The sequence below is a fragment of the Scyliorhinus canicula genome, chromosome 4 (genome assembly GCF_902713615.1).
Source record: "Scyliorhinus canicula chromosome 4, sScyCan1.1, whole genome shotgun sequence".
Classification (NCBI taxonomy): domain Eukaryota; kingdom Metazoa; phylum Chordata; class Chondrichthyes; order Carcharhiniformes; family Scyliorhinidae; genus Scyliorhinus; species Scyliorhinus canicula.
In genome coordinates this window covers 203,262,351-203,277,665 of record NC_052149.1, presented here as the reverse complement: position 1 = coordinate 203,277,665, position 15,315 = coordinate 203,262,351, and the positions used below count along the sequence as shown (strand labels likewise).

Genomic DNA, 15,315 nt, shown 5'->3' with positions numbered 1-15,315 from the left:
CTTACATGACAATTGTCATCCTTGAACAGAGCTGAAGCTTGTTATACCTTCCATCATTACAGACATTCAGGACAGCAGATTTGCATTTTCACCAGGCAAAAGCAGAAAAAAAATTTAATGAGTAAACTGCTGGGTAGAAAATGCACAGTCAGCGATTGATTAGAGCATGTTCAAGGCTGCTTGCAATAAAGGCAGTACTTAAAATGATCACTTATTTTCTCAGCTTTAATTGACCAGCCTTGCCAAACATGTTATTTGCCTCTGCAGGAAGGTGTTAATCTCCCTCTGATAACAGGCTTCTGAAAATACTGCTCTAATCTTTTTTTCATGTTCACCAGGACATTTAGAAACATTAGATGAGTTCCACTATACTAAATTCAGGTGACCTTCAGGCGCATTTAAACCTTTGATCCATATGTATATATAATATGTATATATAAATATGCATATCTCATTGTAAACCTGTCACTGCGATTTACAATGGGGTTCTCAGAATGCTGATTTAGTTGTACTTTCTTTCTTTTCTGATTAATCAGCCTTGTCTACTGAATACAGTTACAACTATCAGTGCCACTGTGATGATTGTTTCCCATTCACCAAGTCTTATTTCATTATCCTGAGGAATGGCATGAAAAGATTTACCGTAGATCGTGGCATTGACCTTTGAAGCATCGGAAAATGCATCGACTTATGCACCAAGTATAAAATGTGAACCAACGGTGGTCGTCACTTATCCAGAACACTGTTAATTCAAATTAAATTAACGTGACAGGTTTTATTGAATTAATTGATTTTACCTTTAACCACCAGGCAATATGTTTTAAAAAGCTGTCAAATTCATTGTGCAGGATCCTCTGGTTTCCCTGTGGAGTGTTTCTCGGTGGCCGCCGTTGGTCAGCAGCGGGATCTTCTAGTCCCTCACCGCAATGGGATTTCCCATCGGATCCCGGGACCATCCAGAATCAGCCGCCGACCGAGGAAGATCGGGAAATGCGCCGGTCTTCAGGTGAGACTAAAACCACGCGGTTTCAAGTCTCCTCTCCCCAGTACACTCCTGGTAAATGTCCAAACAATCAAAAAAAAGCTGGATGAGCTTAACACTAGAGGGAAGTAAGAGACTGCTGTGGGTTCTGTTTCTCAAGACATGGCTCACTCCTGCCTCAACTGACTGTGCTATACCACACCTGACAGCTCAATGCAACGGATAGACCGTACAACGTCATCGGGCAAAGCAAAGGGTGGAGGGGTTTGCCTCCTCATAAACTCCTCCGGGTTCTCAGACATGGTGACCCTGGGGAGTTATTGCTCCCGGGACCTAGAATACATGACTGTGAAGAGCCGCCCGTACTACCTTGCACAGGAGTTCATGTCTGCCATCATCACGGCGGTCTACATCCCACCCCAGGCGGAAGTGAAGAAGGTGCTTAATGAATTCTACATCGCTATAAATACAATTAACAGAACACCGGGAGGCCTTATTCATCGTGGTCGAGGACTTCAACCAGGCCAACCTCAAAAGTATACTGCCAAACTTCCACCAACACATCTCCTGTCCCACCAAGGACCCCAGCATTCTTAACCACTGCTACACAGACATCAAGGGCGCATACCAATTTATCCCCACCCCGCACTTCGGAAAAGCAGACCACAAGACAGTGCTCCTTCTTCCGGCATACAAGCAGAAAGTTAAGCGGGAGAATCCGGTTAAGAAGGTCGTGCAATGCAGGTTTGACGCAACAGAAGAGCTCCTACGCAACTGCTTGCAGTCAGTAGACTGGTCCATGTTCAAGAACCCAGCGGCCAACCTAGATAAGTATGCCACTACCGTCACAGACTTCATCAGCACGTGTGTCAAAGATTACGTGCCAAAGAAGGTAGTATGTGTGTTCCCCAACCGGAAATCATGGTTTAACCGTGAGATTCACTCCCTACTGAAGGCCAGGTCTGAGGCATTCAGGACAGGCGACCCTGACCTATACAAGAAATCTAGGTACGACCTCCGCAAAGCCATCATGGATGCCTAGAAACAATACCAGAATAAGCTAGAGCCACCGGCTAACAACATGGACTCGTGTCAGTTGTGGCAAGGTTGACACAACATAACGGGCTACAAAGCAAAGCCGAGTAGAATCTCCGGCAACGGCGTACCCCTCCCCGACAAACTCAATGCATTCTATGCTCGTTTCGAGCAGGAAACCAACAAATGGTTGCCAACTGCCCCAACAGCTTTGGACACACCCATACCTACCGTCACAGCTTCCGAAGTTAGATCGATCTTCTGGAAAGTGAACCCTCAAAAAGCAATATGTCCTGACCGTGTCCCTTTCCAGGAATTAACAGGTGCTGCTTCCTCTGCCTTAGCCAGTAGGTGTATTGCACAGGTGACTTTTAAAGCAGTGATTTTGTATTTAATGTCTCTGTCTGTACTGCTCTCCAGCTTCCAGACAGGTATCTCTCTAATAGGGGGCTTGCAGGCACAAGTCTCTTTTATGCGTGACCTCCAGCGTTCTCTCTTATGGAGGTCTCTGGTGGGAGTCTCTCTAATTAGGGTTTCTCTCATTGGGATCTCTGGTGGAAGGTTGATGGGGGGAGGTTGGGTCACCCACATACTGTGTGGGTGGGGGAAGGGGAGGTGACCAAGAAAATCCCATGGGGGCGCTGCATTGCATTGCTGGGAGGGAGAGGGGACCAGCCGCCGGACCTCGCTATTGGCTGCCCTCTGAAAATGGTGGCCAGATAGTGGGATTCCCTAGGGAATACCCTGCAATCCTCGCTTTGCATAAATTTGCATGGCTAAGGATCGTGACTCGCTTCCTGATGTGTGCTCCCAGCGTGAGCGCAAATCAGGTACGATTCATCTCCGGCAGGAGAACATAGGGCAATATTCTTTGTTTCTTGATGCCGATTTCGGGGGGGTGGCGCCTGTTTTACACAGGTTTCGCATGCTCCACCCCTTCCGAAACGCCGCACGCCGTTGAGAGGGCCTCACGGTGTCACCTGACGGCCCGCCCCCCAAGCTCCACCCCCGATGGGCTGGGTTCACGACCGCGCGGTTGGCATCCGGTCCCAGCTGCACATGAACCCGAAGTGGCGCTGCAGACTGTCCAGCGCCACCACAGTTAGGCAGGAGCCATGCTGCTGGCCGGGAGGGTGGGGGGGGGGGGGGGGGGGGGTGCGCTTTGGCGAGGGCTGGGGGGACTGGTGGTGGGTGGCCAGGTGGCGGTGAGTGGGTGTCCAGGGAGGCACTTTCTGCCAGGCTGGGTCCGCACGCGGCCGACACCATGTTGTATGGTGCGACCACTGCAGGTCGTCGCCGTGCGCATGTGCGGCCACAGTCCCGGCAATTCTCCGGCCATTTATTTTGTGGAGGCCGAGCATTTTACGTGGCGCGGCTGCTAGCCCCTCACTGGTCGGAGCATCAGTGAGGGGGTGCTGCTGATTTTTTTCCACGTAAAGCGCCATGGTTCCTCCACACTTAGCCTCAGAACCGGAGAATCTGGTACCTAGTCTCCCAAACAGAGAATCCTGCCCCAGGTCTCACAGCCGTGCAGGAGAGGAGGTTTTCAATCCCAATTGATATGGATCTAGATCTAGTCTCATGCCATAAACATAAAAGAATAGTGCAAGTATATAGTGCATTAACCAGTCGCTTATAAGTTTTGTCTGAGCTACACATTGTCACATGGAACAGAGTTTCAAATCTTGGGCTACTGTCCTGTGAAAGGTTTGGCATATTATATGAAGCAGAGAATATTTCAATATTAAAATATAATAATGCAACGAGACAGGCAACTCATCCCAGAACATCATATTCTAGCAAGAATTATGGCGTGTGAAAACTTTATTCAGTCCCGATAAAGATGTGTTATTGTAAGGCAATTTGGGATTCGTAACATATGTTTACATTTCAGTTTTCATTTGTGCAGTCTTCATGGCTGACATTTTAATTTTACAGTTGAATTGACCAATTACAAAATACTGAAAGAGATCGAAGTTCTGTAAATATCAAATCTATTTGCCAGAGAAAACAATTAAAGGTTTTCCATCTCAAAAAATAGTTACTCTCATTTATCTTTTCTTTCTTGATTCCCCTGTCATCACCTGGAGCCAAGAGATCAGGTGAAAGGTCGGCTTCTGGACTGCCACTGTTAAAATGGCCACTATGATGTAGGCAATTTGAAGGAGAGGTAATTCCCCAAACAATCTTTCCTGTCAGAAATCAAAGTTTTTTTTTACCGTATGACGACTGAAACTAAGACTTCAACACAAAAGGGAATTGCGATGCAAAGGCTCCTGGCAACCATTCTGAGACACAGCAGGTGGTCCTAAAATATGCTATGCCATGCCAAGCCTACCCTTGATCCATTCTTAGTGTCAGAATCCAGAACCGTAGAGAATCGCTTTGTAATCTGACAGGAGATAGAGACAAATGACTGTTGCCTCAGATCATAGCAGCATGGTCTGCCACATACTTCAGATTCCATGTTGTAAAAATATTTTTATGCCCTATATCATTTTTATGTCCTATTTCTCTCAAAATGAAAATGAAACTGTGAGCATCTCTACACCAAACGGGGAATCACTCATATTTAAATGACAAGGTGTATCTCTCAATGAATTAAAGTTAGCCAATAAAACTCAGGATTTAGATGATGATCATAAAATGTTTGAAACTATGCACTTGCGATTTGTGATGTCCCTTAAAGCCACAAGTACAGACTCCTGTTTTCTCATCCAATGCCAGGTACTCAACATTCTATAGAAACCTAGCAAAATTAAAACCAGCACCTCAACATCACACCGCTGAAAAGATCCAGAGAAGGAGGAAGTAGAGGGAGGAGCAGAGAAAACCAGACCTGGGAAATAAATAGTTTGGAAAATAGGTGTGCAGAAAATGGAGACCTATGCAGCTGAAGAGAGTTAAACACAGAATAACAGATTACATTGTTTTCTGTGGTACAAGTTACTTACGAGTGCAATCAAACAGCTCCAGTATTAGATGTCAACCGTCCGACTTACCTTTTATAAATTCCCATCATTGGTACATTTTATGCAGAGCTAACATCTGTACCTCTAGCTCAAAGTGATAGATAATAAGAAGGAAATGGGAACAGACATTGGGCTACATTTTCATGGAGACAAGCAGAGGAAAAGGGGCAAGGGAAACAGAATCAGTAATAAAACTTGATACATCACAAGGGACTGCAACTTGCAATATCCACTGTCAAGTTTTAAAGGGCATCAACATTTCAAATCATGGTGATTCTTATACCTCTTTTGATATCAGGATAAAATACATTAATAGCCTCGCTCATCTACATGTATCGGTGTCCATGATATCGACATCCTTAAACAGTTTACAGGGATGCTGTGTCCGAGATTGTCACATTAGCAGACAGGATTTTCGATGATATTAGACGTATAATGCAACAGCATGAGTGAAATCTGCTGTCAGCTAAGGATTCAGATAAACTGATCACTGTGTACTCAACAAGTGAAAATCATCCACCCAACAGAGATAAAATGCTGAAACAGCCTCCACAATTAGACAGATAACATAACCACTTAATTTGATGAGGAAAACACCAATAGTCTGTTACCCCAAAGAGATAATTTCATCTCATTACCCCTCGCTATTGGGGAAAATTGTCAAATGGATTGAAATCAAGCTGTGCAATATTAATATCAAATGTAGTGTTGTGATTACAAAATGTTTTTTGCCCTATCTTATTTAATAAAGGCATTGATCAGTTTAAAAGCAGGATTGGTAGTTCAGTGGTAGAATTCTCGCCTGCCACGCAGGAGGCCCGGGTTCGATTTCGACCAATACAAGGTCGGTCTTTCATTGCTATTTCTCTTCCTGTATCTCTGTGGTGGTCACATGCAGTTTGCTTTGGCTGCTACTTATCCACATCTGTTTGCAACTCAAGCATTGGGATTAAAAGTTCAGCTTCAGCTGTGTAGTTTGCATTGGTGGTTCAGTGGTCGAATTCTCGCCTTTGATTCCCGGCCAATGCAAAGCAGCTCTTTTGCTGAGTCGTTGGTCGAGAGGTATGATTCTCGTCTCGGGTATGCCAGAGGTCGTGGGTTTGAATCCTGGCTGAGCCCATTGCGTCAAGTCAGACATTATGATTTGGTCGGCAGCATGTTAGCAGAGTGTTGCTTCACAGCGCCAGGGACCCGGGTTCAATTCCCGGCTTGGATCACTGTCTGTGCGGAGTCTGCATGTTCTCCCCGTGTCTGCGTGGGTTTCCACCGGGTGCTTCGGTTTCCTCCCACAAGTCCCGAAAGACGTGCTTTTAGGTGATTTGGACATTCTGAATTCTCCATCAGTATACCCGAACAGGCGCAGGAATGTGGCGACTAGGGGATTTTCACAGTAACTTCATTGCAGTGTTAATGTAAGCCTACTTGTATAATAAAGATTAATATTATTTTTTATTGTTAAAAAATAGGATAACACTTCATTACAACAACATACAGAGAAATTGCATTTGTTATTAATACTGCGTGGCGTAACTTCAATCCATAACTATATGTCATCTACTGAGTGTCAGTTCTTGCTTATAGCACTGGAGGGTACTCCCTCTGATACACTCATGATTTCTAGATGACTTTTAGATATGTATTTTCTTCCCACACTGATTATATTATTAAAGCTGAAACATTTACAGTTCAGAGAGATTTATTTGCTGGAACTTAAATGCACTCCCTAAAATTGCTGGCCAACAGAAACGTGACATATTTGTTTACTGTTCTGTGTTCTGGATTCTAATCGTAAATAACCTTACTACATGCTAGGAGCTGGCCTAGCCTGCAAACATATCATGGCTTCTCAAGCACAGCAAAGGTAGAAAGGCATACACGTTTAGAGTACTCCCCTTTACTGGGACCGATGAAAAAACTTTCAAGAGAAATTGCTTTTCTCTAACTTGATCGGCTGTTTGAAAGTTGGTGTTTGGCACACTGTACTCTGGCGAGCTGGGAATTGGATATATGGAAGAGAACCTTGAAAACAATATATTTTGGCAGCAATTTTCCACGCCCGCCCACCGTTGGGACTTCCAGTCCTGCCGAAGTAAATGGACTTTAGTATGGCTCGTTTCATCCGCCGCAGGGGCACCCACTGGCGGGCCTGGCCCAAAGCTTCTGACCATAGTTTCTAAACTCACTTGACAATCAGGAGGACGTCACTTATTTTTTCACCAGAGTAGAATAAGGTTTTGTTTAAAATTAAATGCTGCTAATTTTAGAAACCTAAGAGGAAAACTCACATGGTCTCTCGGGCAAAAACTGGGTTTAAGAGGCATTAAAGCAAAATAACATGTTAAGATGGGGATATTATCACCATGAGGTCCCTGACCAACCCCCTGACCAACCACCCTCACCACACCCTGCACCCCCACCACCAATATTCGCAGCCTCACAATTCATTGCATTTCCTATGGAGACCTGTATTTTCAGGCACCCCTCCTCTAAGGGAAGTATTGTGTTGCCACCAAAGACATAGAACATTACCATGTGGTTGGACAGAGAATCAATGAGCATTCAGTCAGGCCTGAGATGCAAAGTAGGAACATTTGAAGAATTACCTTTGAATAGAATAGAATATTTAATCACATTTACAACCTGTGGGCTGATGACTTCAGTTCGTTTTCAATATAAAATTATCTGAATATCGTCAAAATTTCCCCCATTTTCATTCTAAGCCCACAAACACCTGCAGCTAAGAGGCTGCTAAGTGACCGTCTTGCTGAAAGTGGCTGACAGGAGACAAACAAAAGGATGTCAGCAATGAACCTACCTTTGTTCTGCAACCTTTATGGCCTGCACTAACAGAATCCTTCAAGGTAAGACTCAACAATGTGAGGACAAAAGGTGGAGGTCAAGCTCGTGTCTCACTACAGTAACGCTGCCTTGCATGCAAAAATTGAATTCTATGGTAACACTACTGTACGGAAATAACATCACAGTACATAGACTGACTTTTGACAGTCATCTACATAAATTTCCTGAATTGAAGCACACCTAAGTAACGAAAGAAGCATTATCCAAACAAGATGGACTGGTAATTGAACACTGGGCAGATAAATTAGTGACTGAAAATTATTAAGCTCGCATTAGGTGTGTTTTTACACGGGACCACAAAGATACTCTCCTTAGCCAAGACTTACGGAATGCTGTGTAGAGTTCCTCTAGTGTCAACACCCCATCATTGTTGTAGTCATCATACTGAAGAAGATCAAATAGATTGCAGTCAAATGGGTCGTTATCAAGGGTATCTTCTGTCATTGCCTGGAAAAATGAGACATGGCTTGCATAAACTTTAATAAATACAAAGGTTTAACTTTTACAAGTTTAGACAAATAGGTTTGACCCTGAAACATTACCAGAATTCATGCCAAGAGTTACATTTCCCACATCATCCTCTTCAAGACCATGCTGTGCAGTAGTCCTAGCTGAAAAGGAATAAGTGCATCATTTTTAGGCTTCTGCCTAATGCTCCATGTAACTGTCTGCATGGAGATGCAATTAAATAGCTCTAGAAAGTCTCTCTCTTCTGGTTTCTGAGCGGAATGCTATTGCCCTCTTCCTTGGATCAGATTGAAATTAACTTTATAATGAATTGTGGTGTAATCAGAATGCTACATATATAGTGTAGGGTTTCATACATGAATTCATAGCATCACAGGACAGCCTTGATCACAGTGTTTGTTTTAGTTGGATTCCAAATGCACACATGATGAATATATTATGTGCACAGGTATTGTACCTTAACAACCTTCAATAATCTTAAATCACCATAGCACCGATTACCATAGCATAAAAGGGTACGGACCGAGTGCTGAAAAAAGGAATTAGAATAGATAGATGCTTGATGGTCAGCACAGATATGACGGACCGAAGGGTCTCTTGTGCTGTAAAACACTATGGGCGAGATTCTCTAGCCTCCCCGCTGTGTGTATCTCGGCGACAGGCTGAGGCACGCCATTGGCCGGTAGCAGGATCTTCTGGTCCCGTCAATGGGATTTCCCAATGAATCCACCCCATGCCGCCAGGAAACCCACAGCGGGATACGCCATCAGCTGGATTGCAAGATCCCCCCATCGTGAACAGCGAAAAGATCTCGCCCTATGACTCAGTGACCTGCTGTGATTATTTTAACAGCAATAGTGAAGACACATTTAAAAAAGAAATTGGCACTAATTGTCCCAGAATGCAGTACTTTCCATCATATCACTCTTTCCCTGTCACAATCTATCTTTCGCACCTTCACAGATGCTTGTTCTGTCTATTTTCCACACCTACTTTCTCACACATACATATATAGTCAGTGCAGACATCCAGCACAGTGCAGTGAAAATTAATTTTATTCTCTGTCAACGGAGACATGTCTCCATTCTTTCTTTTGTCAACATTCCCATCTTTCAATCTATGAATAGAAACCCTACTCCAGGGATGCTAAAATTGTATAGCCCAGAAGGAGCCCATTTGATCCAGTGTATCTGTGCTGGATCTTTGAAAGACCTATCTAATTAGTCCCGTCACCTGCTGCCTCCCCATCGGCCCGCAATTCTTTTTTCAAGAATACATTTATTTGGCTTTGTAAGTTATTATTGAAACTGCTGCCTCCGCCTTTTCAAGCAAAGCATTCCAGATCATCACGGCTCTTGTTGGAATAATTCACACGGAAGGCTAGTTGCAACAAGGATAAAGCTGAGAGGAAGAGGACAGCTTGTGTGAATAGATCACAATAGATATGAGCCAAAAATAATCTCGGAATTTTACCAGTTTTTTGCAGAGGGTGGCAGCAGGTGGGAAAAGCGACATTGAAACCGCTGGCATCAATGGCGATTTTTTCCGCTGTGTGGTTAGGAACATAGGGCAAGCACGTTCGCCGCATACGCGAATCCCATTATGGCTGCTGAATCTTGTGAGAGGGCTAAAACGGGATTTGTGCCGGTAACGTCCCATTTTGAGATTTTCCTATCCCCTTGCTGGTGATATGATCAAGTTCATGCCCGGCCTGAACCTGATTTCCATCATTTTTATTCTGTTTACATATATTTATCGGGCTTGATGCCATAACGCCCGACTATGCCTTATCCCGCCACCCAGTCGGTGTGACGTCATGATGGCGTGAATCACTACTGCTTTTCAAAAACATAAACCAGCTGTGATGACCATGCTTGGGGCATGAAACTGGGCATTGCCCCGGGTAGTGAGGGACATGACTGGGCAATGCCCTGGCACTATCCCCTGGCACTGCCAAGTGATGGAGGGGGTCCAACGGGTGTTTAGGGGGATTGTGCATGCATTGGGGTGGGGGGATGGGAGCCAGAGACTGTGCAGGGCATCGGGGCAGCGTCAGTGAGAGAACAGAACATGGAACAGTACAGCACAGTACAGGCCCTTCAGCCCACGATGTTGTGCTGACCATTTATCCTAATCTAAGATCAACCTAACCTCCACCCTTCAATTTACTGCTGTCCATGTGCCTGTCTAAGAGTCGCTTAAATGTTCCCAATGACTCAGACTCCACCACCTCTGCTGGCAGTGCATTCCACACACCTACCACTCCCTTTGTAAAGAAACTACCTCTGATATCTCCCCTATACCTTCCTCCAATCACCTTAAAATTATGTCCCCTCGTGACAGCCATTTCCACCCTGGGGAAAAGTCTCTGGCTATCCACTCTATCCATGCCTCTCATCACCTTGTACCCCTCTATCAAGTCACCTCTCTGCCTTCTTCGCTCCAGTGAGAAAAGCCCTAGCTCTCTCAACCTTTCTTCGTAAGACATGCCCTCCAGTCTAGGCAGCATCCTGGTAAATCTCCTCTGTACCCTCTCCAAAGTATCCACATCCTTCCTATAATGAGGCGGCCAGAAATGGACACAATATTCCAAGTGTGGTCTAACTAGAGTTTTATCAAGCTGCAGCAAAACCTCGCGGCTCTTAAACTCAATCCCCATGTTAATGAAAGCCAACATACCATACGCCTGCTTAACAACCCGATCAACCTGCCAGAGTCCTGGCCGCTGGGGCCTTCCCCTGGTAGGTCATCCCCCCCAACAGCATCCAACACGGTATACTTGTTTTGAAGAGGAACGGCCATGAGGGATCCTTGCACTATCTGCCCGTTTGTTTTTTTTCCCCTGACTGTAACCCAGCTACTCTTGTCCTGTACCTTGGGTGTGGCTACCTCCCTGTAACTCTTCTCTATTACCCTGTCTGCCTCCCGGATGATCCGAAGTTCATCGAGCTCCCGCTCCAGCTCCAGTTCCCTAACACGGTCTCTGGGGAGCTGGAGTTGGGTGCACTTCCTGCAGGTATAATCAGCGGCGACACCAGTGGTCTCCCTCACCACCCACATCCTACAGGAGGAGCATGCAACTGCCCTAGCCTCCATCCCCTCTCACCTTACAGAATATAGCTGCCCTGTGGACCAACTGGAACTCCGCCCTCTGACTCTGCTCCCAGTCAGCTGCACTCTCTGTAAACTCCCGGCTCCCTTCACGCTCTTTGATAAATATAAGAAATGAAATGTAAGGAGCACCTTACTCCCTCAGTCACCAAACTCTCACTGTAGCACTCAAATGCACCCAAATTCAGCACTCAGTGCAAACAAAGTCTGCACTGTAGCTGGATCCCTTTTATACTGTGAATCTAGCCTCTGCAAATTGGCCTAATGCAATTAACTAATTAACAAGCTCCAGCTGCAAGTAGCTACAAGTAGAACCTTTGTTTAAAGCTGACTGAAAATTCACCTTCTTCTGAACCAAACAGCAACTTTTAACAGTGATGGCGAGTGACATGGAGGTTGCAGAGGTTCCAGTGAGGAAGGCGAGTGCCCCGATGTTGGCAGGGGTGTAGGAGGACGGGTGTTGGGTCACTTCTTGGTGTTGGGGTGGGAAGGGGTGTCCTCTTTGCCTGGTAAGGGGGTGGTTGCCCTCTTGCTTGTGGGGGTTGGGGGGGTTTCCTTGTTGGCATGGGGGTTCTTCTCTCCATTAGGGATTGTTCCAATCTCTGTGGGGGGACCACAATCCCAGTGGATGTGGAAGTCTTGATCTCCATGGGGGGGGGTATCAATCTCTGGGGTTTGGCAGTGTCCTAATCTCCATGGAGGCGGTTCCGATCTCCTTGATACAGTCCCGATGTCAATGGCAGTGGATGGCGGGCATCTTTAATGTGACTTTGAGATCGGAGTTCCGATCTCAGATTCCCAGCTTTGCAGCCTGTTTAGACCCTGCTCCCACAGCTGGCTGTGTGATCCTTGGCAGCCCTTTGAAATTGCAGAGTACTGGTAAACAAAGGCATCTTCACACAGTTTTTGTGCCTGATCCAACAGTGCGCAATTTTGGCAATTCCACCCATAATGTAAAAAACCTCACAGAGCGAGTCCCGTGACATCATGTTGGTGGGATGGGCTCGATTGAACCTGCCAGCAACTTAGGGCGCGATTCTCTGCCATTGTTACGCTCACGGTCAAGTGAAACTACGCCAGTGATTGGCCAAAAATGAGAAACGCACCCGGCACCTAACAGTTTGCAATGCAACCGGCCCACTCCCATGGGCAAAATCGGGGTCTCGCTGTCATGTGGCGAGAAACTCTTTATCACCACTTATGCCCTATTTCCATACAATTAACAAGAGCTACCCCACGTCCAACGGCCTCCCGTAATTCAGCAGCCTCCTCAGCAAGTGGTCACTCTAGCGCCGATTAGGACTCCTTTTGAAATGCGTTAACCTGGCGGAAGGACTTCTGAGGGGAGACGAGGAGGTGAGTAGCCACCTTTGGTCACAAGCAAAGAGCCCTGTGGCATTGGGATTGCTGCCCCTGTGTTTGGCAGGGGGTGGGGTACCCACGCAGAGGTGGGTCACCATGGGAGGGTGGGAGGAGACATGGGGGGGTAACGGGGGGGGGGGGCAACCATATGCAGCACCACCATGCCAACCCCTGGATCTTGTGTACTCATTCCTGGGGCAACCCTTTTCCCTGCCTGTCTGTCCACTGACCACCCATAACCTCCACAGACTGATGAGGCCACTGGCCTTGCTACTGAAGCCGATTGCTAATAGGGAATTGGCAATCAAGGTTAAATGAGCACTTCACACATCCCAAGTGGATTCCCATGAATGGACGGGCCATGTAGCATATGGGAGTCATTGCCTAGCATCCCAATCACACCTTGATGCCTGGATACTGTGCCTGAACACTGCGGGATGCAAAATCACACACGCAGCAGTCAATATCCAAACACCCAGGGCATGGGACACAACTCCAGGTCATGTCCATGGCTGGAGGTGGGTGGGTGCTGCAGGCAGGGGGGGAATGCCTGAAGAGATGGACCAAGGGTTCAGAGGTCGGAAGAAAGTGACAGAGGCATCATACTGGTTGTGCACAAAGGTGTTTATTTTGTAATACAAGTGCCCACTCTCCCGATAGTGCCGCCTCTCACCCCCCAACCTTCCACTCCTTGCCCATAGGGCCCTGGGGTTCACCTTGGGATGAGGTGCAGCTGGTTCAAGCCCCAGCTACCCCTGAATCATCTGGCTCTGCCAGCCCTGGTGGTTCCCCATGGTCTGCACCATCATGTTGATGCCCTTGGAGATGCTCCTCAGTGACTGGGACATGCAATGCAGTGCCTCAGCCATGCCCACCTGCAACTGGGGCAAGCTCCGCAGCGCCTCGGCTATTCCCATCTGAGAGTGGGACATGTCCGGCAAAATCTTATCAAGGTCAATTTTGTAGTGGGTGACTTCCCCCATGAGTCGGACATTCTGCCGACACCCTCAACCATGGCCGTCGCCGACTGCACAACGCCTTGGATACCTTCACTATTGGTGCCAACATCGTGCACCAGGTTCTCCACTGCCACCACCACTCCAGCAATGTTGGCCTCTCAGTGTGACAACTCCAGCGCCCGTAGTCTCTGGGACTCCTCCATGCAGCTATGGATCTGCTGGAGTGTTGCTGACATTTCTCTCTGAATGTCCCAGCTGCTCCCTATTGTCTCCATCAGCTCCGGGTACCTCTGTACCACAGGCTCAGCATCAGGCTGGGACCCAGCTGGGTCCTGGGATCCCGTAGACCTCGGATCGCTGTCTCGTCTGGTAGTTCCTGACACCACCTGAGCAGATCAGCAGCAGTGTGGTGCTCACCAGATTGTGCCTCAAAGGCCTGTCCACTAACATGTCCCACCGAGTTGTGTGTATCTGTGCTGGTGGAGGGTGGGGATGACAGCCGTGCTGCAACTATCACGGTGACGTCCTCCGTGCTCTCCTGCACTCTCCTGGGGCAGGAGAGGATTCCGCCTAGTATGGGCCGGCTCCATTTGCTGGAGGACCTGCGGGAGAACGGACATGTGGTCAGTCAGTAAGGCAATAGCTACTCTCATTTGACAGGTCCTTCAGCCCGGTATTCCTCACCTCTGCAGCTTCCGCCAGCCTCCGCTTGGGTGACTGCTCTTCTTAAGTCTGGCAAGTCTCCACCAGTCTGGGCCCTCTCCCGACGATTGTGGGAGAACTTTTCCTGAGGAGACACAGCGAGGACATCGTTAGCCACACGGGTGGTTCACAGTGGTGGGAAGGGGTGTGTGAAGGAGGGTTTTGGTGGGGTTTGAAGAGGGAGAGGGTGGAGGGAGGGTTGGGGGTCGCATGGAGTTGGGGAGTGGATGCTCCCGCGGGGCAGACAGGTCTCGGGGGAGGGTGCAGGAGAGAGGGGTGGGCCATTGGTGTCTACTCACTTGTGGTGCCCGTTGTAGGTCGTTGACCATTTCTCAGCACTGGATTCCAATCTTCCTGGTCACACTCCCCGAGCTCACAGCTGCCGCCACCTCGTCCGTGGCAGCACTGGCTCACCCTCCAGGACCCTCGAGGGAACAGGACTTCACTCCAGGCCTCCAAGAGCCTTCTCAGATCAGCATCCCCGAATCCTGGGGCAGGTTTCCTTGGCCCCATTATTGCGAGCTGGCTGGGGTTGGCTGCACAATTGGAGCTGAAGTGCTGCTCGACCTTGTTAATTGGGGGCTGGCGAGCGCATTCCTGACGAATCAGCTGGCAAGCCTTCACTTGCGGTGCGAAGCCCGTGAGGCCTCGTTAAGTGGACGAATGAGCGTTGAATTGTTTTGCTGGGCACGTTGGGCTGAGTGCCGGAAAGCTTGTGGCAATTCCCTGAGATCACTCAGAAATTTTTCTGGAGAGTTGCACCCTTGGTTTTGAAAGATTGTGGCACCATATTTGAAAGCTGCCCTGGTGTACAAAAGTTTAAATTGAACCACCCCCCCCCCCCCCTCAGCCCTGCACCCCCCCC

At 47.5% G+C, this 15,315-nt stretch overlaps 1 protein-coding gene across 3 annotated transcripts in view; it reads right to left on the bottom strand.

The window, feature by feature from the left end:
- The window catches only part of LOC119965323 (follistatin-related protein 5-like), a 709,947-nt gene that overhangs the window by 256,997 nt on the left and 437,635 nt on the right, over window positions 1–15,315 (bottom strand). For all 3 annotated transcript variants that reach the window (XM_038795916.1, XM_038795915.1, XM_038795914.1), the window contains exon 6: window positions 8,175–8,295. In XM_038795916.1, coding sequence (XP_038651844.1) covers window positions 8,175–8,295 — 121 coding nt within the window. The remainder of the gene's footprint in view (window positions 1–8,174; window positions 8,296–15,315) is intronic.